Below are 26,425 nucleotides of genomic sequence, written 5' to 3'. Positions count from 1 at the left end.
CGGACCAGCATTTTGCATAATTTACTCTGCATATAAGTTAATTAAGCAAGATGACAATATACAGCCTTGACATACTCCTTTCCCAATTTTGAACTAGTCCACTGTTTCATGTCCAGTTCTAACTGTTGTTTCTTGACCAGCATACAGAAAGATAAGAGAGAGTGCATATGACAGTGTGACCGTATTATATATAGGTACTGCTATAGCTAATGCTTATTAAGTACTTTGCCATTTTTCCAAGTGCTTTTAAAGAAATTAATCCACTTACTCTTCATTACAACCCAAATAGGGAGGTATTATTATCACATCTTTTTACAAATGGGAAAATTGAGAAACAGATATTTAAGAAAATTTTACTTTTGAACCTAGTTTAGATGGCTGTACTAGGAGCTGAACCCAGATAGAATATATCCAGAATACCCATTTCTATACTATTCAGTATGGATTTGAATGTGTGTGGTTCTGTGAGTGTACATGGGTTCATGTATATGCAAAACTACACATTTTATACATACTCTTTGGTGAATGCTCCCAGTATATTTGCTATTCATAATAACTTGGAGCCTAGAAAAGCATGCTATTGTTTTTTTATATTCTGGCATCAAATGTTAATGAGGAATAAACAATAATGTGCTATGAACAAATATATAAGCATAAGCTCAGATGATGCTAATAAACAGATAAGAGTCCAGAGGAATGAAGATAAAACCTCTTCATTCTTCTGCCATTTTCATGGAAAAAATTGTTTAGAAATTTGGTTGATGACATTTCAGAAGAACAAGCTAAGCTGTGGTACATCCACAGAAAGAACAAGGAATATTTTGTCAGGAATTGATAATGATGATCAGATTGAGAGAAAAATAGCCATAACATTTGAGATATTTGAGGAAGAGAGATTTATCCATAATTAACTTCAGAAAACAGAATATGTGCCAATGGGCAGAATATATGGACAGCCAGAGTAAAGCTTGGCATTCATAAAACTCTTCACTCTGTGTCTGTGTCTGAGACTATGCTCAGGAAGACATGAACAATTAATTGTCCTTGGGGGTAGTGTAAGTGCTCAAATAGCAGTTATAGAGTGGTGGAAACACATAGTGGAAGGGACATGTAAGTGACTATTATGGGGCTAAGGGAGAGGAGTTGTTGGGAAGAAAGTTCAAGAGAGGAGATGAAGCTATGCTGGACCTGAACATAGGCTATTTAGTAGATGGACAAATGAGGAGGCAAATGTCAAGCCCCTTATCCCCAGGAAAATAAGCACAAAGAAAAGGAAATACATGCAATACTGGGCATAACAGTGTCATTTTTATTATTATTTTTAATGTGATGTCTATTTGAAATAATAAGAATTTAAATTATTTGGGTAATCATATTGCTTATTAGACCTTTGGCTGCCCTAAACCATAAATGGAATAATTTATTTTGAATATTACTACAATAATGGGGCTTCCCCAGTGGCTCAAAGGTTAAAGCGTTTGCCTGGAATGCAGGAGGCCCGGGTTCAATCCCTGGGTTGGGAAGATCCCCTGGAGAAGGAAATGGCAACCCACTCCAGTACTCTTACCTGGAGAATCCCATGGAAGGAGGAGCCTGGTAGGCTACTAGTCCATGGGGTGAAAAAGGGTCGGACACGACTGAGCAACTTCACTCACTCACTCATTACGATAATAATTATTGGGATTCCCTGGTGGCTCAGACAGTAAAGAATCTGCCTGCAATGCAGGAGACTTGGCTTCAATCCCTGGTTGGGAAGATCCTCTGGAGAAGGGAAAGGCTACCCACTCCAGTATTATTTCCCGGAGAAGTCCATAGACAGAGGAGCCTGACAGGCTACAGTCCATAGGGTCGCAAATTAATACTAACCAAAGTTTGTCTTATGAATAGAGAGATACAATTTACAGAGATAACACTTAAGTTACTTTATCAATGGCTTCTGACTTCATCCTGTTTTTCTTCTCCAATATGGTTGAATATTTTTTGACAATTCCATTTAACTTTGTATTATATTCAGCTAGAGTTTCTTATCTTTCTTGAATGATTCCTTAGGATTAGCTTCTATTAAATATGTTGAAAAGCCACACTTATAGAAGAATCACATGTTGCAAGTCTGCCTACCCAGGCTCTAGAATTAAAGCCAGTAAGAATCTAGATGATCCTGATGAAGAGAACTGAAAGGCAAAGGAGAAAAGGAAAGATAAACTCATTTGAATGCAGAGTTCCAAAGAATAGCAAGGAGAGATAAGAAAGCCTTCCTCAGCAATCAATGCAAAGAAATAGAGGAAAACAACAGAATGGGAAAGACTAGAGATCTCTTCAAGAAAATTCAAGATACAATGGAAACACTTCATTCAAAGATGGGCTCAATAAAGAACAGAAATTGTAGCGACCTAACAGAAGCAGAAGATACTAACAACAGGTGGCAAGAATACACAGGAGAACAATACAAAAAGAATCTTCATGACTTAGATAATCACAATGTTGTGATCACTCACCTAGAGCCAGACATCTTGGAATGTGAAGTCAAGTGGGCCTTAGGAAGCACCACTATGAACAAAGGTAGTGGAGGTGATGGAATTCCAGTTGAGCTATTTCAAATCCTGAAAGATGATGCTGTGAAAGTGCTGCACTCAATATGCCAGCAAATTTGGAAAACTCAGCAGTGGCCACAGGATTGGAAAAGGTCCATTTTCACTCCAATCCCAAAGAAAGACAATGCCAAAGGATGTTCAAACTACCGCACAATTGCACTCATCTCACATGCTAGTAAAGTAATGCTCAAAATTCTCCAAGCCAGGCTTCAAAAATATGTGAACTGTGAACTTCCAGATGTTCAAGCTGGTTTTAGAAAAGGCAGACGAACCAGAGATCAAATTGCCAATATCCTCTGGACCATTGAAAAAGCAAGAGAGTTCCAGAAAAACATCTATTTCTGCTTTATTGACTATGCCAAGTCTTTGACTGTGTGGATCACAATAAACTGGAAAATTCTGAAAGAGATGGGAATACCAGACCACCTGACCTGCCTCTTGAGAAACCTGTATGCAGGTCAAAATCAACAGTTAAAACTGGACATGGAACAACAGAATGGTTTAAAATTGGGAAAAGAGTACGTCAAGGCTGTATATTGTCACCCTGCTTATTTAACTTCTATGCAGAGCACATCATGAGAAAGGCTGGGCGGGAAGAAACACAAGCTGGAATCAAGATTGCCGGGAGAAATATCAATAACCTCAGATATGCAGATGACACCACCCTTACAGCAGAAAGTGAAGAAAAACTAAAGAGTCTCTTGATGAAAGTGAAAGAGGAGAGTGAAAAAGTTGGCTTAAAGCTCAACATTTAGAAAACTAAGATCATGGCATCTGGCCCCATCACTCCATGGCAAATAGATGGGGAAACAGTGGAAACAGTGACAGACTTTATTTTTCTGGACTCCAAAATCACTGCAGATGGCAAAGGCAGCCATGAAATTAACAGACATTTACTTCTTGGAAGAAAAGCTATGACAAACCTAGACAGCATATTAAAAAGCAGAGACATTACTTTGACAACAAAGGTCCATCTCATCAAAACTATTGTTTTCCAGTGATCATGTATGGATGTGAGAGTTGAACTATAAAGAAAGCCGAGCGCAGAAGAACTGATGCTTTTGAACTGTGGTGTTGGAGAAGACTCTTGAGATTCCCTTGGACTGCAAGGAGATCCTACCAGTCCATCGTAAAGGAAATTAACCGTGAATATTCATTGGAAGGACTGATGTTGAAACTAAAACTCCAATACTTTGGCCACCTGATGTGAAGAACTGACTCAGTTCTGTGACGACCCTGATGCTGGGAAAGATTGAATGTGGGAAGAGAAGGGAATGACAGAGGATGAGATGGTTGGATGGCATCACTGACTCAATGGATCTGAGTCTGAGTACACTCTGGGAGTTGATGATGGACAGGACTGGCATGTTGTCGTCCATGGAGTTGCAAGGAGTCAGACATGACTTAGCAACTGAGCTGAACTGAACTGACTGAAGGATTTTGATAATATTTTATAAATAAATAATCACTGTGAATATATAAAGTCAATATTTTAAAGAATGTTATTGGAACAGATAAAAATGTTATATTCAATATGAGGAAAAACAATTTTGCAAATTCTATAAAATTATATTATCTATAAAAGTGAATAACATATCAGACAATCTTTACAAAAGACAATTTTTGTAAAGATATCTCTTTACTTTGTCAAATTAAATATTCACATTTAATGACAATACTTAAAGCTCTATTTGCATATTTACTTAGATTCCAGATAGAAAGCTAAATAATTGATCAAAAGAGATTGAGAGGTATTTAGTGCTGACAAGACATGTATGAAAGAAAAATACTCATCTCATGGCTCATAGCCATTGGAAGCTTTCCCTGTGGGTAGAGGAGATCTGAAAAATCCCAGATGTACTTATTCCCAGATTCCTCTAGTGAATGAACTGAAATCAACAGTCCTCCAAATAAGAAAAATTTTAGGTAATTGTGGCTCTTTCAGTGAACCTTTTCATTTTCATATAAACTGTGCGCAGAACACATATCGCCTAGGAACTATTGAGTGTGAGACCCGGAGAGCAATAGGAAGGTCTCAGGTAAACCCCTATATCTGCACCTATGATGTGAGCTCCACCACGATGAGGCAGAAGATTTCTTCTGTGATGAGAAAACAGATCTGTCATAACAGTATCATTATCATTAATGAATATCTGTCACTAGTTAATCACTAGAGTAGTAACTCCAGATTTATGAAAGCATAATACAAATACATGCGCACATAATATAAATATTTATTTATTCATAGAATCTTTACAAAATAGCTGAAAAAAAGAGACACAACATTTCTGAGGCGAGAATGAGAATTTAGAATTGGTAACTTCAAGACGTCATTGAAAAAAAAGTTGACATCATTTTATTCAGGAGATTTAGCTGTGATCCTCATAAGTGAAAGGATAAACCAGAAGTAGATGATGTTAAAAGTTCCCAGCATTTGAAGGACTGGATGAGAATGGCTCACATTTCTCTTTAGCTTGAATCTCTTCCTACTAATCTTCTTAGCGCCCACTTAGCTTCTTTGTTTCTCAAGGTGTAGATCAAAGGATTAAGTGAGGGTGTCACTACAGTGTAGAAGAGGGTGAGGAATTTACTGTAATTCTGTGTGTATTTGCTCTTGGGTTGGATGTAGACAGAAATTATTGTCCCAAAAAACAAAACCACAACAATTAGGTGGGACCCACAAGTCCCAAATGCTTTCCTCCTGCCTTCAGTGGATTTTATCCTCAGCACACTCCGAACAATGCAGCCATAGGAGGCCAGAATAAGCCCCAGAGGTATCACCACATAGAGGACAGAAGCTATGGAGAGCTCATTTTCCAGGAAGGTTGTGTCCACACAGGCAATCTTAATCAGGGCAGGCTCCTCACACATGAAGTCATCCACCATGTGATGGCTGCAGAGAGGCAACTGGAAAACAAGGATGGTCTGAACCGTGGACTCCACAAAGCCACTGATCCAGGCCAGAGCTGCTAGTTGCTGGAGAAGCTTTGGGTGCATGATCACTCCATAGTGGAGGGGTCGACAGATAGCATTGAAGCGGTCATAGGCCATAACAGTCAGCAGGACACACTCCGTGGAGCCCAGCCCCAGAGCAACATACAGCTGGATCACACAACCAGTGTAGCTAATGGTCTTGTCAGGCCCCTTGAGATTCCAAAGCATCTGTGGGACAACACTGGTGGTGAAACAGAGGTCCAGGAAGGAGAGATTGGAGAGGAAGAAATACATGGGTGTGTGGAGTTTGGGGTTAAAGTATGAGAGCAGTATGATCGCTGTGTTCCCCATCAGTGTCAGAATGTATATGATAGAGACAACAAGAAGGAGAAGCATCTCCAGGTGGGGCTGGTCAGAAAAGCCCAGTAGGATGAAACCTGCCAGAGTGCTAGCATTTGCTCCTCTCATTGCTTAATTGTGAGTCACTGTTCTTGATCATTCCTATTTTCTTCCTGTGGGAAAGAAAGTCAGATATCATAACCAAAAATATGTAACAAACTAAGTAAAATGAGCACTTTGACACTGATTTTTTAATATAGAGAAATGACAGAGTAAACGTATGCAAAATAAATAGTATAATAGATTGTCTTGTTACAAAAAGACACACAGAGTCTGAAAACACCAAATGCATTGCAAGGAAATATATAAACATAGAATAGACTTTAGAGAATAACCCAGAACAGAAGTGAGAAGTATCCCAAATTCTCTGAAGACAAAATACACGGACCATCAACTTGCATAGTGTGAAAAACAAAGAAATGGAAAGTAAGATGATTGTTACACATACACATACATGATAGATGATAGATATAAAGGAAAATATTGACAAATACACTGAGTGAGCAAGAGTCTGAGAAACAAGGCATATAGAATCCAAAACATGGAACAAAATAGAAATTGTTAGAATTTTCAAAAATGAAGGGTTAGAGATAATTATCATTAATATTCATTGTTTTTCTCTGAAGCAAATAATTACTGATCTAAAAAGTGTGGAGGAAAACTTCTGGAATCTCCCCATTTGAATCACAGGTCTGGTATTTTATGAATATGCTCTCCAGGAAATTCTATTTACAATCCCCAATAAGTAAGCTCTACCCTATATGACATTAATAGTTCATATGCTTTAGTGTAGTTTTATTACAAGAGTTCATGAATTCAGCCACTAATGCAATCCAGTGACCTTCCCTAAAGTAAGTTATGTTGAATTTATCAGTGTCTTTACACTATTACTTGCAAAGATTAAGAAACATAGGTATGAAAATTTGTACTTTTGAAGGGTCAGTTTTGAGGTCTTCAAAACAGGTGCAGTCATTTATCTTGGAGATAGAATCTAAACAAGTTGCTTAAAAACAAGCAAATAAACAACAATACCATCCAATGACAATACTGATCTCTCTTAAGTATCCTAGCAAGAAAATTAAACTTACTTCTAAGAAACCTTCACCTTCATAGCACCTCTCAGGCAATTATTGCACAGTCCAGTTTAGAGAGAATAAGTGGCTTATTTTCTTTGGCATCCACAGTAATAATCAGTTGCATTTTTAATTTTGGCCAAGACAAAACTCTCATGCGTTTTGCATAGAGGATGATAATTATTTCCAGAATTATAGCAAAAGAAAGAAACTGATCTTGGTGGTCACATTTGTTAGCATTTTTGTATCCGCCTATGCATTTTGGTGGTAAAATTAAAACCCTGAGTGTTATGATGCACCAAAATTGACATTGACCTTACCTGCCTAAATTTCTTCTATTATTCAGTAAAGTGTAAAACAATTGTGTTTTTGAGAGATCCAACATCTCCTGGGGAAAAGACAGCATGTGAGTGGCCTCACTTTGCTTGATGTAATTCTACACTGTAATAATATTTCCTTGTTTATTTATGTTACAAGAAAACCCAACAATTTCCAGGCAGACACCACACTTAAACTGGTCTCACTCCCTTTGATATTTCTGTTCTTAATCAAAAGGAGGATAAAGGGATTTATATCTGCAAAGAGACAAAGCTGGAAGGTATTCCATAATTTAGAATAAATGTTAGTTTATACATGAAAAACTGCTTTTGTTCACTGCTAAAGGCAAATAGCTCTGGATTTCCTCAACTTTTAAAATTGATTTTCTGCCCCCCCTCCCCGACCTAAACAGCAAAGTACTACTTTCCAGAAAGAATGACAATCCAGCTGTGGACATTCTTGGGGATTTTGATGAGAAGTTCAATCATGATCACAGATCTTGGACAAGCAGTGGAGGAACCCCATGTCTGCAGTTTGTTGACTCCCTTTTTCCTGTAAATTTCAGGACTCAAGTCTCTTCAAATAGATAGCTTGCTTACTCTGCACATACCTCTGGAATTCTTCCCAGGCAACTTCCAGTCATTATATTAGAGAGGGAGACAGGTCCCTGGAGAGGGAATAGCCACAGAGACATGTGCTCCTGTTGCTGCTAGAAGACAATCAATTGCAAACCTGCTTCTAAACACTCATGTGCAAAATTGTCAGTGTTATTTAGATATTATCTTAAAAGATTTATATTTGAAATTAGTTCATTAAAATTTTTATTAAACTCAGTTTTGAACATAGTATGGAGACATGCATATATCTGGAAATACATGTTTGAAGTTTACACACAATTAATGAAGATCCAAGAATAGATCTATAGACTTCTGGGTAATAGGAAATGCTGGGGAAGAAGTGGAGTCTAGTATAAAAGGGGAGAGGCTATTGCAAATTCATGAACTTTTCTATGAAGTGGTTAAAAATAAAGTTTTCATATCGGAAAAGATTTATTGCTACACATATAGCATTGTTATTACTTCTTGAAGAAATGGCATTTTTTTATAGTTGCTTTTAAAACACATGATATATATTCTGCTTTGTGTGACATGATCCTCTGGGTGCAGTATTTTTACAATGGATGTAAGTATATGTATAGAATAATACTTGCATGTAGTATACATGCATAATCATAATACAATTTGATAATAAAGTTCATATAGTGAAGTTGTCTATCCAAAAATTCCACCTAGTAAATTTGAAGATCTAATTAGTTTTATTGAAAGAGTCATGAGTTGGGCAGCATTCCAGTACCAGCTATACAAAACAGGAGGAATTTCTAGGCAGAAGGGGAAAGAGTGGAATGTTTCAGGCTTAGGTCACTTGCATGTGAGGGATGGTCTGGGTCTACGTGTCAGATTACCTCACTGGTGCTGACTAGAAAATTGCAGCCTGATTAAGACTACGTTCCTCGGAGAGGTTATATTTAAATTAGGGACTTGGTCTTGGTTTGCTGAAGTGGTCTGAGAATAGCTGCCTCTATTTGGGGTCTTTTGTTTCTTTTTTGACATTGAGTAAGAGTCTCAGTTCAGTTCAGTCGCTCAGTCGTGTCTGACTCTGCAACCCCATGAACCGCAGCATACCAGGCCTCCCTGTCCCATTTCCCATTCCCGGAGTCCACCCAAACTCATGTCCACTGAGTCGGTGATGCCATCCAACCATCTTATCCTCTGTCGTCCCCTTCTCCTCCTGCCTTCAATCTTTCCCAACATCAGGGTCTTTTCAAATAAGTCAGCTCTTCGCATCAAGTGGCAAAAATATTGGAGTTTCAGCTTCAACATCAGTCCTTCCAATGAACGCCCAGGACTGATTTCTTTTAGGATGGACTGGTTCGTAGCACCAAATATGATTCTCCATATTCTTACTCTTATCTTTCACAATATTCATCTTATGTTCAATCCGTATGCACCCAGCAGTTTCTGAATATTTTTTCCTTTCATTAAATTCATGGAAATTACATCGCATCTACTTTTCAAAGTCCAACTTAAATCTCATCTTTCACAAATGTGTCTTTCATTTGCTAATTAATAAAAATATGAGAAAAGGGGATCTTTTAGGGAATTCAAGTACTCTATTATAAGAAAGTGTGTTAGGAAATGACAAGAAATACACTTGGAAGATTTTAAAAAGGACCATATCACAAAGGGACTGATGTATATTATGCTAAGGAGGTGGGACTTCTTACGATCCCAAGGGGAGTATTTCATATTCGATAAGGTCATGGGACTCCAAATTCTGACTAACTTAAGTTCTAATTCCCAGGGCAAGTTATTGAACTTCTAGAAGGTAAAGATTTCTAAACTATAGTGAGTGAAATAACAGTTTCAAGTTCCTAGGGTGGAAGGCGATAAGCGAGGTACCACACGTGACGTACTTGAGTACCTGGCACCTAGCAAAACAGTCCATGTTTACCCACTGATATAGTAATGGTGAGGTTACTCATGGGATGTGGTTAAAACACAACAATATTTTGATTCCTTTATTCATCTTGCTTGTACCATGTAGCATTCTTTCCTTGGTCCTGGTTTAAAGCTTCAGAGTGTGCTATAATCTTTTTGGTCATTTACAAATGGTAAAAGTGTCCACTTATAGTAATAAAGTATTTTCACATTAGTAATTAAAATGTTCACTGTCAAGTGACAGTTAATCTACACGTAAAGATTCTGTGTTTCCTGAGCTTCAGCCTGCTCCCGTCTGAGACCTTGCAGTGAGGATTTGGGTGAGCTGAGTCCCTGCCTTCCATCTTGTGCATCTTCCCCTGTGCCTCTAGGTTGATAAGCGCAATTTCCGAACTTGCCAGGGCAAACGTGTGCAGAGGGAAAAGGAGAGGTTATGCAGGAAATTTTAGTTGACTACATAGATGAAGCAAAATTGGCATGATATTGATAATTTTAAAGTGCTTGTTAACATACATGGGTTTATTTTAAATTATTCTATATCCATTTTCCATTATTTGAAAGTTTTACAAATTAAGAGCACTAATACTTTGTTCACCGTGTTTCTGATTTCTGGCCTCATTTTATTTTATTTTTTTAGCCAAAATGCTCTTATGCTTTTAAACTTCTGAAATGTATTCATTTATAATTCAATATATGGTCAATGTTTTATAAATGTCCTGTGTGTGCCTGAAAAATTTTTGTATGTCTTTACACCTTCAGTGGTTTCACTATATTTATTTTGTAATTTTTGCTGTGCTGTTTATATTTTCTATATCCTTATTCATTTATGTTTGTATATCTTTTCTACCAATTTTCCATCTAATTCTGGCTATGAATTTGCCAATTTCCTTTCTTACTTGTTAGGTTTTGCTTCATATTTTGAAGTTATTTGATAGAAAGCATATTAATTTAAGATTATTATAGTTTTCAAGTTAACTAAACAGTTTACATTATGCAATGTCTCTCCTTGTTCCTAATAATAGTTCTTCCCTTAAAGGCTACCCTTTCTGATACTAGTAAGATCATGCCAGCCTTCTTTTTCGGCTAGTATTCACATGGTATATCTTTTTTGTATTCTTTACATTGCATCTTCTTATAGACTTATCTTATTTTTTAAATTACTATACTATATACAAAAAGAATATATGGAAAGTATTAATGTTCTATCCTAATATGGACATAAGGATATCATTTTCAATAGATTTTAAAAATGTATTGTATACTTAAAATTATAAGATTTTAAATGATTTGGGTAATCTTATTGCTTAGTAAGCATTTACCTGTCCTAATCAATCAGTGAAGTAATTTGATTTGAATATAACCAGTTTTAATTATTAATGTCAATAAAATTTTATCTATGAACAGAGATATAGAAAGTTTACTTAGACACCACTTGTTAACCTTATCAATGCCTCTGACTAAATCATATACTTTCTTCTCAAATATAGTTGCTTTTCTTTACTAATTTATTCTACTTCTTAATATAGCCAGAAAGAATTTATCTTTGTTAAAATGATCTAGGAATTAATCTCTGTTAAAAGAATTATTTTTTTTGACAGTAGCACACAGCACCGGGGAAATTAGCTCCCCAACCAGGGATCAAACCATGCGTCCTGCTTTGGAAGCAGGCAGTCTTAACCACTGGACCACCAGGGAAGTCTCTATTTAAGAAAAAAACAGACTATAAAGCCATAGCATGTTGCAAGTGTATCTAAGCAGGTTCTAGAATTAAAACCAATAAACTATTGATAATATTTTATAAACAAGTAACTATGTGGAAATGGGTAAAATAAGGTCAATATTTTTATACTGAACATATTACCAAAATTTTAAAGTACCTTATTGCTGCTGCTGCTGCTAAGTCGCTTCAGTTCTGTCCGACTCTGTGCGACCCCATAGACGGCAGCCCACCAGGCTCCCACGTCCCTGGGATTCTCCAGACAAGAACACTGGAGTGGGTTGCCATTTCCTTCTCCAGTGCATGAAAGTGAAAAGTGAAAGTGAAGTTGCTGAGTCGTGTCTGACTCCTAGCGTCCCCACGGAATGCAGCCTACCAGGCTCCTTCATACATGGGATTTTCCAGGCAAGAGTACTGGAGAGGGGTGCCATTGCCTTTTCTGAAACTATGTTATTAGAATAGAAAAACTTTATATTCAATATGAAGAGAATTATTTTCTAAAGTTATGATATCCATAAAAGTGAATAACACATAGGAGGCCAAACATATGTTTTGGTAAAGAAATCTATATATTGTGAAAAATATACATATTTGAATTAAATGACAATATTTAAAATTCTAATGCATATTTGCTGAGATTCCAGATAGAGAATTAAAGAATTGATCAAAAGAGATTGAGAGCCATTATGTGAGGACAAGAGATGTATAAATGAGAAATACTCGGTCTCATGGCTCATATCTCTTGGAAGCTTTCTCTGTGGGTGGAAGAGATCAGAAAAATCCCTGGATGTACTTAGTCCCAGATGCCTCTAGTAAATGAACAAGAATCAGTAAACCCCCAAAAGAAAAACTGTTAGGTAATTGTTGATTTTCCAGTGGACTTTTATGTTGTATGTAAACAACAGACAGAACAGTTACAGCCTGTGGAAATACTGAATTAGAGATCTGGAGAACAATAGAAAGTTCTCAAGAAAGTTCTGTTTCTAAGAGGCAGGTGATTTCTTCTGCGATGAGAAAATAGATCTGTCATGAACATATCCACCCTGCCATTAATTAATCTCTAGAGCAATAACTCCAGGATTTGGAAAATTATAATACATATACATATGCACCACTATAAATGTTTATTTATTTCTTCATAGCATATTTAGAAAACAGCCAAAAGAAAAAAGGGACATAATATTTCTGGAAAAGAATCTGAGAAGGATTTACAGTAGGCAGCTTCAGGATGAAAGAAAATTTCATACCATTTTATTCTGGAGATTTAGCTGTGATCTTTACAAACAAAAGGAAAAACCAAAATTAGATGATGCTAAAAGTCCTTAATATCTGAGGGATTGTATGAGGATATTTCACATTTCTCCCTAACTTGGGTTTCTTCCCAGCAACCTTCTTAGCGCCCACTTAGCTTCTTTGTTTCTCAAGGTGTAGATCAAAGGATTAAGTGAGGGTGTCACTACAGTGTAGAAGAGGGTGAGGAATTTACTGTAACTCTGTGTGTATTTGCTCTTGGGTTGAATGTAAATGGAAGCTAGAGTCCCAAAAAACAAAACCACAACAATTAGGTGGGACCCACAAGTCCCAAATGCTTTCCTCCTGCCTTCAGTGGATTTTATCCTCAGCACACTCCGAACAATGCAGCCATAGGAGGCCAGAATAAGCCCCAGAGGTATCACCACATAGAGGACAGAAGCTATGGAGAGCTCATTTTCCAGGAAGGTTGTGTCCACACAGGCAATCTTAATCAGGGCAGGCTCCTCACACGTGAAGTCATCCACCATGTGATGGCTGCAGAGAGGCAACTGGAAAACAAGGATGGTCTGAACCATGGACTCCACAAAGCCACTGATCCAGGCCAGAGCTGCTAGTTGCTGGAGAAGCTTTGGGTGCATGATCACTCCATAGTGGAGGGGTCGACAGATAGCATTGAAGCGGTCATAGGCCATAACAGTCAGCAGGACACACTCCGTGGAGCCCAGCCCCAGAGCAACATACAGCTGGATCACACAGCCAGTGTAGCTAATGGTCTTGTCAGGCCCCTTGAGATTCCAAAGCATCTGTGGGACAACACTGGTGGTGAAACAGAGGTCCAGGAAGGAGAGATTGGAGAGGAAGAAATACATGGGTGTGTGGAGTTTGGGGTTAAAGTATGAGAGCAGTATGATCGCTGTGTTCCCCATCAGTGTCAGAATGTATATGATAGAGATGACAAGAAGGAGAAGCATCTCCAGGTGGGGCTGGTCAGAAAAGCCCAGTAAGATGAAACCTGCCGGAGTGCTAGCATTTGCTCCTTTCATTGCTTAATTGTGAGTCACCGTTCTTGGTCATTCCTATTTTCTTCCAGTGGGAAAGAAAGTCAGATCATAATCATAAAAATACAACAAACTAAGTAAAATGAGCACTTTGACACTGATTTTTTTAATGTAGAGAAATAGTAAAATTACACAAAATAAATTGTGTAACAAGTTTTCTTTCTGTGTAAAGAACACACAAAGTCTGAAAATACCAAATTCATTGCAAGGATATATATAAACATGGAATTGAGATAGATATACAAGCTGGATTTAGAAAAGTCAGAGAAACCAGAGATCAAATTGCTAATATCTGCTGGATCACTCAAAAAGCAAGAAAACATCTACTTTTGCTTTATTGACTATGCCAAAGCGTCTGGCTGTGTGGATCACAACAAAGTGTGGAAAATTCTTAAAGAGATGGGAATACCAGCACACATGATCTGCTCTTGAGAAATCTGTATTCAAGTCAAGAAGCAAGTTAGAAGTGGACATGGAACAACAGACTGGTTCCAAATTGGGAAAGGAGTACATCAAGGCTGTATATTGTTATCCTGCTTATTTAACTTATATGAAGAGTACATCATGCAGAACGCTGGGCTGGATGAAGCACAAGCTGGAATCAAGATTGCTGGCAGAAATATCAATAACCTCAGATATGCAGATGACACCACCCTTATGGGAGAAAGTGAAGAAGAACTAAAGAGCCCCTTGATTAAGGTGAAAGAGGAAAATGAAAAAGTTGGCTAAATTTAATATTCATAAAAATAAGACCATGGCATCTGGTCCCATCACTTCATGGCAAATAGATGTGGAAACAATGGAAATAGTGAGAGACTATTTTTCTGGGCTCCAAAATCGCTGCAGATGGTCACTGCATCCCTGAAATTAAAAGATGCTTGCTCCTTGAAAGAAAAGCTATGACAAAACTAGACAGCGTATTAAAAAGCAGAGACATTACTTTATCAACAAAGGCCCGTTTAGTCAAAGCTATCGTTTTTTCAGTAGTCATGTATGGGTGTGAGAGTTGGACTATAAAGACAGCTGAGCACCAAAGAATTAATGCTTTTGAACTGTGTTGTTGGAGAAGACTTTTAGAGTCCCTTGGACTGCAAGGAGATCAAACCAGTCAATCCTAAAGGAAATCAGTCCTGAATATTCACTGGAAGGACTGATGCTGAAGCTGAAACTCCAATACTTTGGCCACTTGATCTGAAGAACTGACTCACTGGAAAAGACCCTGATGCTGGGAAAGACTGAAGGCATAAGGAAAGAGGATGACAGAGAATGAGATGGTTGGATGGCATTACTGACTTGATGGACATGAGTTTGAGCAAGCTCTGGGTGTTGGTGATGGACAGGGAAGCCTGGCATGCTGCAGTCCATGGTGTCACAAAAAATCTGACATGACTGATTGACTGAACTGAATTGAAATGAGAATAGACATTAGAGCATAATCCAGAACAGATGTGAGCAGTATCTCAAATTCTCTGAAAACAAAATACATGGGCTGTCAACGTGCATAGTATGAGAAACCAAAGAAATGGAAGGTAAGATGATTGTTACATGTATTCATACAGGATAGATGATAGATATAAAAGAAAAATATTGCCAAATACACTGAGTGAGCAAGAGTCTGAGAAACAAGGCATATAGAATTTGAAACATGGAACAAAATAGGAATTGTTAGAATTTTCAAAAATGAAGGGTTAGAGATAATTATCATTAGCATTCATTGTTTTTCTCTGAAGCAAATAATTACTGATCTAAAAAGTGTGGAGGAAAACTTCAGAAATCTCCGCATTTGAATCACAGGTCTGCTATTTTATGAATATGCTCTCCAGGAAATTCTATTTACAATCCCCAGTAAGCAAGCTCTACTGTATATGACATGAATAGTTCATATGCTTTAGTGTAGTTTTATTACAAGAGTTCATGAATTCCGCCACTAATGCAATCCAGTGACCTTCCCTAAAGTAAGTTATGTTGAATTTATCAGTGTCTTTACACTATTAATTTGCAAAGACTAAGAAATACAGTTATGAGAATTTGTACCTCTAAATGGTCAGTTTTGAGGTCTTCAAAACAGGTGCAGTCACTTATCTTGGAGATCGAATCTAAACAAGCTGCTTAAAAACAAATAAATAAACAACAAAACCATCCAATGACAATACTGATCTCCCTTAAGTATCCTAGAAAGAAAATTAAACTTGCTTCTAAGAAACCTTCACCTTTATAGCACCTCTCAGGCAATTATTGCACAGTCCAGTTTAGAGAGAATAAGTGGCTTATTTTCTTTGGCATCCATAGTAATAATCAGCTGCATTTTAAATTTTGGCCAAGACAAAACTCTCATGTGTTTTGCGTAGAGGATGATAATTATTTCCAGAATTATAGCAAAAGAAAGAAACTGATCTTGGTGGTCACACTGGTTAGCATTTTTCTATCTGTCCACGCATTTTGGTGGTAAAATTAAAACCCTGAGTACTATGATGCACCAAAATTGACATTGACCTTACCTGCCTAAATTTCCTCTATTGTTCAGTAAAGTGTAAAACAACTGTGCTTTTGAAAGATCCAACATCTCCTGGGGAAAAGACAGCATGTGAGTGGCCTCACTTTGCTTGATGTAATTCTACAATGTAATAATATTTCCTTGTGTATTTATGTTACAAGAAAAACCAACTATTTCCGAGCAGATACCACACTGAAACTGGTCTCGCTCCCTTTCACATTTCTGTTCTTAATCAAGATGAGGATAAAAGGATTTATATCTGCAAAGAGACGAAGCCGGGAAGTATTCCATAATTAAGAATCAATGTCAGTTTATACATGAAAAACTGCTTTTTTTTTTCACCGCTTAAGGCAGGTAACTCTGGATTTCTTCAACTTTTAAAATGGATTTTCTTTTCCTTCCCTCACCTAAACAGCAAAGTACTACTTTCCAGAAAGAATGACAGTCCAGCTGTGGAGATTCTTGGGGATTTTGATGAGAAGTTCAATCATGATCACAGATCCTGGACAAGCAGTGGAGGAACCCCATGTGTGCAGTTTGTTAGCTCCCTTTTTCCTGTAAGCTCATGGTTCAAGTCTCTTCAGATGGATGGTGGTTAGCTTGCTTACTCTGCACACACCTCTGGAGTTCTTCCCAGACAACTTCCTATCATTATATTAGAGAGGAAGACATTCCCTGGAGAGAGAAGAGCCATGGAGACTATGCTTCTGTTGCTGTTGAAAGACAATAAATAGCACACCACCTTCTAAACACACATGTACAAAATTGTCAATGTTATTTAGATAGTATCTTAAAAGATTTATTTTTTGAAATTAGTTCATTAAAATTTTTATTAAACTCAGTTTTGAACATAGTATGGAGACATGCATATATCTGGAAATACATGCTTGAAGTTTACACACAATTAATGAAGATCCAAGAATAGATCTATAGACTTCTGGGTAATAGGAAATGTTGGGGAAGAAGTAGAGTCTAGCATCTAGTATAAAAGGGGAGAGGCTATTGCAAATTCATGAACTCTTCTTGCTGCTGCTGCTGCTAAGTCGCTTCAGTTGTGTCCGACTCTGTGCAACCCCATAGATGGTAGCCTCCATCACTGGGATTCTCCAGGCAAGAATACTGGAGTGGGTTGCCATTCCCTTCTTAGAAGTGGCTAAAAATAAAGCTTTTATATCAGAAAAGATTTATGCTACACACATAACATTGTTATTACTTCTTGAAGAATTGATTTTTTTTATAGTTGCTTTTATTTTTTTTATTTTTTTATTTTTATTTTTATTTTTTTTTAATTTTAAAATCTTTAATTCTTACAGGCGTTCCCAAACATGAACCCCCCTCCCACCTCCCTCCCCATTACATCTCTGTGGGTCATCCCCATGCACCAGCCCCAAGCATGCTGTATCCTGCGTCAGACATATACTGGCGATTCAATTCACATGATAGTATACATGTTAGAATGCCATTCTCCCAAATCATCCCACCCTCTCCCTCTCCCTCTGAGTCCAAAAGTCTGTTATACACATCTGTGTCTTTTTTCCTGTCTTGCATACAGGGTCGTCATTGCCATCTTTCTAAATTCCATATATATGTGTTAGTATACTGTATTGGTGTTTTTCTTTCTGGCTTACTTCACTCTGTATAATCGGCTCCAGTTTCATCCATCTCATCAGAACTGATTCAAATGAATTCTTTTTAACGGCTGAGTAATACTCCATTGTGTATATGTACCACAGCTTTCTTATCCATTCATCTGCTGATGGACATCTAGGTTGTTTCCATGTCCTGGCTATTAGAAACAGTGCTGCGATGAACATTGGGGTACACGTGTCTCTTTCAATTCTGGTTTCCTCAGTGTGTATGCCCAGCACTGGGATTGCTGGGTCATAAGGTAGTTCTATTTGCAATTTTTTAAGGAATCTCCACACTGTTCTCCATAGTGGCTGTACTAGTTTGCATTCCCACCAACAGTGTAGGAGGGTTCCCTTTTCTCCACACCCTCTCTAGCATTTATTGCTTGCAGATTTTTGGATCGCAGCCATTCTGACTGGTGTGAAGTGGTACCTCATTGTAGTTTTGATTTGCATTTCTCTAATAATGAGTGATGTTGAGCATCTTTTCATGTGTTTGTTAGCCATCCGTATGTCTTCTAAAACACATGGTGTACATCCTGGTTAGTGTGAAATGATTCACTGCGTGCAGTTTATTTTTATGATGGATATTTGTGTAGAATAATACATGCATATAATTTGAAAATAAAGTTCATATACTGCAGTTGTCTATGCAAAAATTCAACCTAGTAAATTTGGAGATCGAATTGGTTTTATTGAATGAGTCATGAATTAGGCAGTATCCCATTTATCAAGTAGAGAAGAGCTGTACAAAACAGGAGGAATTTATATGCCGAAGGGGAAAGAGTGCATTGTTTCAGGCTTAGGTCACTTGCGTGTGAGGAACGGTCTGGGTCTCTGTGTCAGGTTACCTTACTGGTGCTGACTAGAAAATTGCGGACTGATTAAGACTACATTCCTCGGAGAGGTTGTATTTAAATTAGGTACTTGGTCATGGTTTGCTGAAGTGGTCTGAGAAGAGCTGACTCCATTTGGGGTCTTTTGTTTCTTTTTTCAGTTCAGTCCAGCTCAGTTTGGTTGCTCAGTTGTGTCTGACTCTTTGCAAGCCCATGGACTGTAGCACACCAGGCCTCCCTTCCATCACGAACATGTGAAGTCTGCTCAAACTCATGTCCATCGAGTTGGCTATCCAACCATCTCATCCTCTGTTGTCCCCTTCTCCTCCTGCCTTCAATGATTCCCAGCATCAGGGTCTTTTCCAAGAGTCAGTTCTTCGCATCAGGTGGCCAAGTATTGGGAGTTTCAACTTCACCATCAGTCCTTCCAATGAACATCCAGGACTGACTTCCTTTAGTATTGACTGGTTAGATCTCCTTGCAGTCCAAGGTACTGTCAAGAGTTTTCCCAACACCACAGTTCAAAAGCATCAATTCTTCTGCACTCAGCTTTCTTTATAGTCCAACTCTCACATCCATACACATGGCTACTGGAAAAGCCAGAGCTTGACTAGACAGACCTTTGTCAGCAAAGTAATGTCTCCTTTTTAGCAAGTTGTCTAGGTTGGTCATAGCTTTTTTTCCAAGAAGCAAGCATCTTTTAATTTTATCATTTCAGCCACTGTCCGTAATGATTTTGGAGCCCAAGAAAATAAAGCCTGTCACTGTTTCCATTGTTTCCCCACCTATTTGCCGTGAAGTGATAGGCCGGATGCCATGATCTTAGTTTTCTGAAATGTTGAGTTTTCAGCCAACTTTTTCACTCTCCTCTTTCACTTTCATCAAGAGGCTCTTTAGTTCTTTGCTTTCTGCCATCAGGGTCATGTCATCTGCATATATGAGGCTATTAATATTTCCTTTATATATTTTTCTTTTTTAACATCAAGTAAAAACCTTATGGCAGAAAGTGAAGAGGAACTAAAAAAGCCTCTTGATCAAAGTGAAGTGGAGAGTGAAAAGTTGGCTTAAAGCTCAACATTCAAAAAACGAACATCATGGATGGCATCTGGTCCCATCACTTTATGGGAAAACAGTGGAAACAGTGTCAGACTTTATTTTTTGCGGCTCCAAAATCACTGCAGATGGTGATTGCAGCCATGAAATTAAAAGACACTTACTCCTTGGAAGAAAAGTTATGACCAACTTAGCATATTGAAAAGAAGAGACATTACTTTGCCAACAAAGGTCCGTCTAGTCAAGGCTATGGTTTTTCCATTGGTCATGTATGGATGTGAGAGTTGGACTCTGAAGAAAGCTGAGCGCCGAAGAATTGATGCTTTTGTACTGTGGTGTTGGAGAAGACTCTTGAGAGTCCCTTGGACTGCAAGGAGATCCAACCAGTCCGTTCTGAAGGAGATCAGCCCTAGGATTTCTTTGGAAGGAATGATGCTAAAGCTGAAACTGCACTACTTTGGCCACCTCATGCAAAGAGTTGACTCATTGGAAAAGACTCTGATGCTGGGAGGGATTGGGAGCAGGAGGAGAAGGGGACGACCCAGGATGAGATGGCTGGATGGCATCACGGACTCGACGGACGTGAGTCTGAGTGAACTCCGGGAGTTGGTGATGGACAGGGAGGCCTGGCATGCTGCGATTCTTGGGTTGCAAAGAGTCGGACATGACTCAGCGACTGAACTGAACTGAAAAGTCTGAATAGCAGAAAATTCGATTCTCCATATTCTAACTCCTGTCTTTCACGACATTCATCTTATGTTCAATCAGTAGACACCAGCTGTTTCTGAGTATTTTTTCCTTTCATTATATTTATGGAAATTACACTGTATACTTCTCAAGTTCAGTTCAGTTCAACATCTGGGAAATTAGTTCCCCAACCAGGGATCAAACCATGCCTCCTGCTTTGGCAACATGCAGTCTTAACCACTGGACCACCAGGGAAATCCCTATTTAAGAAAAAAGCAGACTACATTCATAAAACCATAGCATGTTGCAAGTATATCTAAGCAGGCTCTAGAATTAAAGCCAATAAACTATTGATAATATTTTATAAGAAAATATCTATGTGGATATGGGCAAAATAAGGTCAATATTTTTAAACTGAACATAATATGAAATTTAAAGTATGTAATTAGAATAGATAAAACTTTATATTGAATATGAAGAGAATTATTTTCTCAAGTTATGATATCCATAAAAGTGAATTACATATAGGAGGCCAAAGACATGTTTCGGTAAAGAAATCTATTTATTGTGACAAATATAGATATTTAGATTAAATGACAATACTTTAAAATGCCAATGCATATTTGCTTATATTCCAGATAAAGAGTTAAAGAACTGATCAAAAGAGATTGAGAGCCTTTATGTGAGGACAAGAGATGTATAAATGAGAAATATTCAGTCTCATGGCTCATATCTCTTGGAAGCTTTCTCTGTGGGTGGGAGAGATCAGAAAAATCCCTGGATGTACTTAGTCCCAGATGCCTCTAGTAAATGAACAAGAATCAATAATCCCTCGAAAGAAAAACTGTTAGGTAATTGTTGATTTTCCAGTGGACCTTTATGCTTGTATGTAAACAATGGACACAACAGTTACAGCCTGTGGAAATACTGAATGAGAGATCTGGAGAACAATAGAAAGTTCTCAAGAAAGTTCTATCTCTATGAGGCAGGTGATTTCATCTGTGATGAGAAAATAGATCTGTCATGAACATATCCGCCCTGCCATTAGTTAATCTCTAGAGCAATAACTCCAGGATTTGTAAAATTATAATATGTATACATATACACCACTATAGATATTTATTTATTTCTTCATAGATTCTTTAGAAAACAGCCAAAAGGAAAAAGAGACATAACATTTCTGGAAAGGAATATGAGGATTTACAGTAGGCAGCTTCAGGATGTCACTGAAAGAAAACTTCATACCATTTTATTCAAGAGATTTAGCTGTGATCCTCATAAGTGAAAGGAAAAACCAAAATTAGATGATGCTAAAAGTCCTTAATATCTGAGGGATTGTATGAGGATATTTCACATTTCTCCCTCACTTGAATCTCTTCCCAGCAATTTTCTTAGCGCCCGCTTAGCTTCTTTGTTTCTCAAGGTGTAGATCAAAGGATTAAGTGAGGGTGTCACTACAGTGTAGAAGAGGGTGAGGAATTTACTGTAACTCTGTGTGTATTTGCTCTTGGGTTGAAGGTAAATGGAAGCTAGAGTCCCGAAAAACAAAACCACAACAATTAGATGGGACCCACAAGTCCCAAATGCTTTCCTCCTGCCTCCAGTGGATTTTATCCTCAGCACACTCCGAACAATGCAGCCATAGGAGGCCAGAATAAGCCCCAGAGGTATCACCACATGGAGGACAGAAGCTATGGAGAGCTCATTTTCCAGGAAGGTTGTGTTCACACAGGCAATCTTAATCAGGGCAGGCTCTTCACACATGAAGTCATCCACCATGTGATGGCTGCAGAGAGGCAACTGGAAAACAAGGATGGTCTGAACCGTGGACTCCACAAAGCCACTGATCCAGGCCAGAGCTGCTAGTTGCTGGAGAAGCTTTGGGTGCATGATCACTCCATAGTGGAGGGGTCGACAGATAGCATTGAAGCGGTCATAGGCCATAACAGTCAGCAGGACACACTCCATGGAGCCCAGCCCCAGAGCAACATACAGCTGGATCACACAGCCAGTGTAGCTAATGGTCTTGTCAGGTCCCTTGAGATTCCAAAGCATCTGTGGGACAATACAGGTGGTGAAACAGAGGTCCAGGAAGGAGAGATTGGAGAGGAAGAAATACATGGGTGTGTGGAGTTTGGGGTTAAAGCATGAGAGCAGTATGATCGCTGTGTTCCCCATCAGTGTCAGAATGTATATGATAGAGACGACAAGAAGGAGAAGCATCTCCAGGTGGGGCTGGTCAGAAAAGCCCAGTAGGATGAAACCTGCCAGAGTGCTAGCATTTGCTCCTCTCATTGCTTAATTGTGAGTCACCATTCTTGGTCATTCCTATTTTCTTCCTGTGGGAAAGAAAGTCAGATATTAAAGTCAGTGGAAAAATAACTGAGTAAAGTGAGCATTTTGATAGTGATTTTTATATAGAGAAATAATAGACAAAATAAAATTGTGGAAAATAAAAAATGTAACGTGTTGACTTGTTATACAGAAAGAAATATACAACGTCATGAAAACACTCAGTGCTTAAAATATATATATATAAATACAGAATAGAATTAGAACATATAGAAAAGCAAGTTTGAAATGTGTCCCAAATTCTCTGAGGATAAAATATGCAGGCCATTACTGTGCATAGTGTAAAAACCAAAGAAATTGAAAGAAAGATGATGGTTACACATATGCATACATGATAGATAATAGATATAAAAGATAAGTTGAAAAATACATTGAGAGAACAAGAGTCTAACAAGGTACACAGAACTGGAGACCTACAGACAAATTAAGAAGAGTTAGAATTTTCACATTGCAAGTGTTAGATATGGTTATCATTAATATTCATTCTTTTTCTGTGAAGCAAATAATTACTAAACTGATAATTGTATTAAAGGAAACTTCTGTGATCTCCCTAATTGAGTCACTAGTCTGACAACTTTCTAGAGAGAAATACTTTCTATTATTTACTTTCTAGAGAGTAAATACTACTCTCTAGAAAAATCTACTTTACAGTCCCTAAAGTAGCAAACCCTTGCCCTTAGTAGCCCCTCAGGTCACATACTTTAATGTCATTTTATTACAAGAGTATACGAATTCAGCCACCTAGTACAATGTGTTGACTCTGTTAAAAGTAAATTATGTAGAACTTACCTGCATCTTTTTAACTATTAACTTGCAAAGATTAAGAGATATAGTTATGAAAATTTGTGGTTCTGAATGTCAGTTCAGAGATCTCCAAAATGGTTGCAGTCATTTACTTGTGATATCAAATCTAAACAAATTCCTTAAAAACAAAGTAATAAAAATCAACAACAAACCCTCCATTGAAAATTTCTGATTTTCCCTTAAATATCTCCACTAGAAAATAAAACTTACTTCTAAGAACCCATGGCCATTGCAATGACTCTTAGACAATCATTGCATAGTCCAGTTTAGACAGAATAAGTGGCTTATCCAAGGGAAAAATCAGTTAAATTTTGAATTTTTGCTAAGACAAAACTATCATGTATTTTGAGTAGAGTATGATTGTTTTTCCAGAATTAGAGCAAAAGAAAGTAACTGACCCTGGTGATCACGTTGTTTAGCATCTGTCTATCTGCCCATGTATTTTGGTGGGAAAATAAAAACCCTGAATTAAAATTAACACTAGATACACTAAAATTGACATTGACCTTATCTGGCTAACTTTGACTCTACTATTCAGTAAAGAATAAAATAACTATATTGTTGAAATATTCAATGACTCCAGGAAAAATGTCAGCACATGAGTGACCTCATTTTGCTTGATGTAATTCTACATTTTCACAAATTTTTCCTCATGCATTTATGTTGCAAGAATAACCAATAGTTTCAAAACAGACCACACTGAACCTGTTTTCTCTTTCTGTGGTTAATCAAGATGACAATACGGAGATTTACATCTGCAAAGAGGAAAAGGTAGTCAATTATTCATCATTAGTCAATGTTGGGTCATACATTAAAAAAACTACTTCCATTCACTGCTAAAGGCAAGTAGCTCTAGATTTCTTCAACTTTTAAAATGAATTTTCCTTTTTTCCACTTTTTTGTTTTTGAGTATATGTGCTGCCAAAGTGAGCACTTTCCCTTTTCCCCCAAAACAACAGAGAGTAAGTTCTACCTTCTGGAAAGAATGGCAATCCAGGGTAGAGGTTCTTGGGGGTTTTGATGAAAAGTTCAATCATGATCACAGCTCTAGGACAGGCAGTGGAGGAACCCCATGTGGGCAGTAAACTCAGTCTCTCCTGTTATCTCATACTCCTGTAATCTCAAATCCCTCTAATCAGAAGCTCTCTTCAGATGGATGGTGGTTAGCTTGTTTACTCAGCACAAATTTCTTGAGTTTTTCTTCCCAGGTAACTTCCCATCACTATATTAAAGAGAGAGAGACAGGCCCCTGGAGAGAGAAGAGCCACAGAGACTTGTGCTTCTGTTGTCAGTGGAAGATAATCAATTGCATAATGCCTTGTAAACACATGCCTGCATGTACACAGGCATTTTGCTGTAAAGGTATTCAAAAGAGATACGTTCATGTTGTCATAGTATACTGGATAACAGATAGAAAGGACCAATGAAGTTCCAGTCTGTGAGAAAATCCTTTAGTTCTACACATAATAAAATTTGCAGAGCCTGTTAAGGTCTTTCACCTACTTTCTATTACATACTATTAAATAAACCTAGATAATATTGTGTTAATATTATTTAAATAGTACCTTAAAAGATTTTTTATTGAAGTATAGTTGAGTTACAATGTGTTAATTTCAGGTGTACATCAAATTGATCCAACTTTATACATATATAGTTTATATATTCTTGTACTTTTAATATATTTATATATGATTTATGATGTTTAGTTGTTAACTCATGTCCAACTCTTTTGTGACTTCATGGACTGATGTCCACCAGGCTTCTCTGTCCATGGGATTTTCCAGGCAAGAATACTGGAGTGGGTTGCAATTTCCTTCTCCAGGGGATCTTCCTGACCCAAAGATTGAACTCATGTCTCCTATATTGGTAGGCAGATTATTTACCACTGAGCCACCCTGGGAAGCCCCATATATAATATATATGTACATCTACATTCTTTTAATATTCTTTTGTATTATAGATTATCACCAGCTATTGAAGTCCATATGCTCTACAGGGACTGATATTCAATAGCCTTTTTAAATTTACTTTATAGTACTATATAGTAGCGTTTTTCTGTTAACCTAAACTTCTCATTTATTCCTCATTAAAATTTTAATTCGTTAAAGTTTTTGTTAGAGAACCCCGGTTTTGTACACACACATGCCACAGAATATTTTAAGGAATGGTTAAAAATAAAGCCTTTGTGGGGAACCTGGTCAAGCACTTGTAAAAGAATGAAACTAGAACACTTCCTAATGCCATTCACAAAAATAAATTAAAAATGGATTAAAGATCTAAATGCAAGACCAGAAAATATAAAACTCCTAGAGGAAAATATAGGCAAAACACTCTCCAACATAAATCACAGCAGGATCCTCTATGACCCACCTCCCAGGGTAATGGAAATAAAAGCAAAAATAAACAAATGGGACCCAGTTAAACTTAAAAACTTTTGCACAACGAAGGAAACCATAAGCAAGGTGAAAAGACAGCCTTCGGAATGGGAGAAAATAATAGAAAACAAAGCAATGGACAAAGAATTAATCTCAAAAATATGCAAGCAACTCCTGCAGTTCAATTCCAGAAAACGAAACGACCTAATCAAAAAATGGGCCAAAGAACTAAACAGACATTTCTCCAAAGAAGACATACAGATGGCTAACAAACACATAAAAAGATGCTCAACATCACTCATTATCAGAGAAATGCAAATCAGAACCACAATGAGGTGTCATTTCATGCCAGGC

At 37.6% G+C, this 26,425-nt stretch overlaps 3 protein-coding genes across 3 annotated transcripts; all 3 read right to left on the bottom strand.

The window, feature by feature from the left end:
* Positions 1–4,805: 4,805 nt before the first annotated feature.
* LOC138425058 (olfactory receptor 2G3-like) lies at positions 4,806–11,772 on the bottom strand. The gene is made up of 2 exons (XM_069562644.1): positions 11,691–11,772; positions 4,806–6,037 (listed from the first exon to the last, which is right to left on the bottom strand). The coding sequence occupies exon 2, from the start codon at positions 5,991–5,993 to the stop codon at positions 5,061–5,063; it is 933 nt and encodes a 310-aa protein (XP_069418745.1). The 5' UTR covers positions 5,994–6,037; positions 11,691–11,772; the 3' UTR covers positions 4,806–5,060.
* A 1,122-nt stretch (positions 11,773–12,894) lies between these two features.
* Positions 12,895–13,827, bottom strand: LOC138425104 (olfactory receptor 2H1-like). The gene has a single exon (XM_069562736.1). The coding sequence runs from the start codon at positions 13,825–13,827 to the stop codon at positions 12,895–12,897; it is 933 nt and encodes a 310-aa protein (XP_069418837.1).
* A 5,135-nt stretch (positions 13,828–18,962) lies between these two features.
* LOC138425170 (olfactory receptor 2H1-like) lies at positions 18,963–22,835 on the bottom strand. The gene is made up of 2 exons (XM_069562773.1): positions 21,913–22,835; positions 18,963–19,050 (listed from the first exon to the last, which is right to left on the bottom strand). Exons 1-2 carry the CDS (start codon positions 22,833–22,835, stop codon positions 18,963–18,965), a joined length of 1,011 nt encoding a protein of 336 aa, XP_069418874.1.
* Positions 22,836–26,425: the final 3,590 nt, after the last annotated feature.

Source organism: Ovis canadensis, chromosome 20 (genome assembly GCF_042477335.2).
Source record: "Ovis canadensis isolate MfBH-ARS-UI-01 breed Bighorn chromosome 20, ARS-UI_OviCan_v2, whole genome shotgun sequence".
Classification (NCBI taxonomy): Eukaryota; Metazoa; Chordata; class Mammalia; order Artiodactyla; family Bovidae; genus Ovis; species Ovis canadensis.
Note: the sequence above shows the minus strand (reverse complement) of the source record. Positions and strands in the feature narration are given on the sequence as shown.

What these genes read in the sequence shown, in the direction of transcription:
- LOC138425170 (XM_069562773.1), bottom strand. Translation starts at nt 22,835, where the DNA reads ATGAGAGGAGCAAATGCTAGCACTCTGGCAGGTTTCATCCTACTGGGC. An exon ending in AGAAAATTGCTGGGAAGAGA is followed by an intron (nt 19,051 to 21,912) that starts TTCAAGTGAGGG and finishes GACTTCACATGT; the next exon opens with TCGTGATGGAAGGGAGGCCT.
- LOC138425058 (XM_069562644.1), bottom strand. Translation starts at nt 5,993, where the DNA reads ATGAGAGGAGCAAATGCTAGCACTCTGGCAGGTTTCATCCTACTGGGC.
- LOC138425104 (XM_069562736.1), bottom strand. Translation starts at nt 13,827, where the DNA reads ATGAAAGGAGCAAATGCTAGCACTCCGGCAGGTTTCATCTTACTGGGC.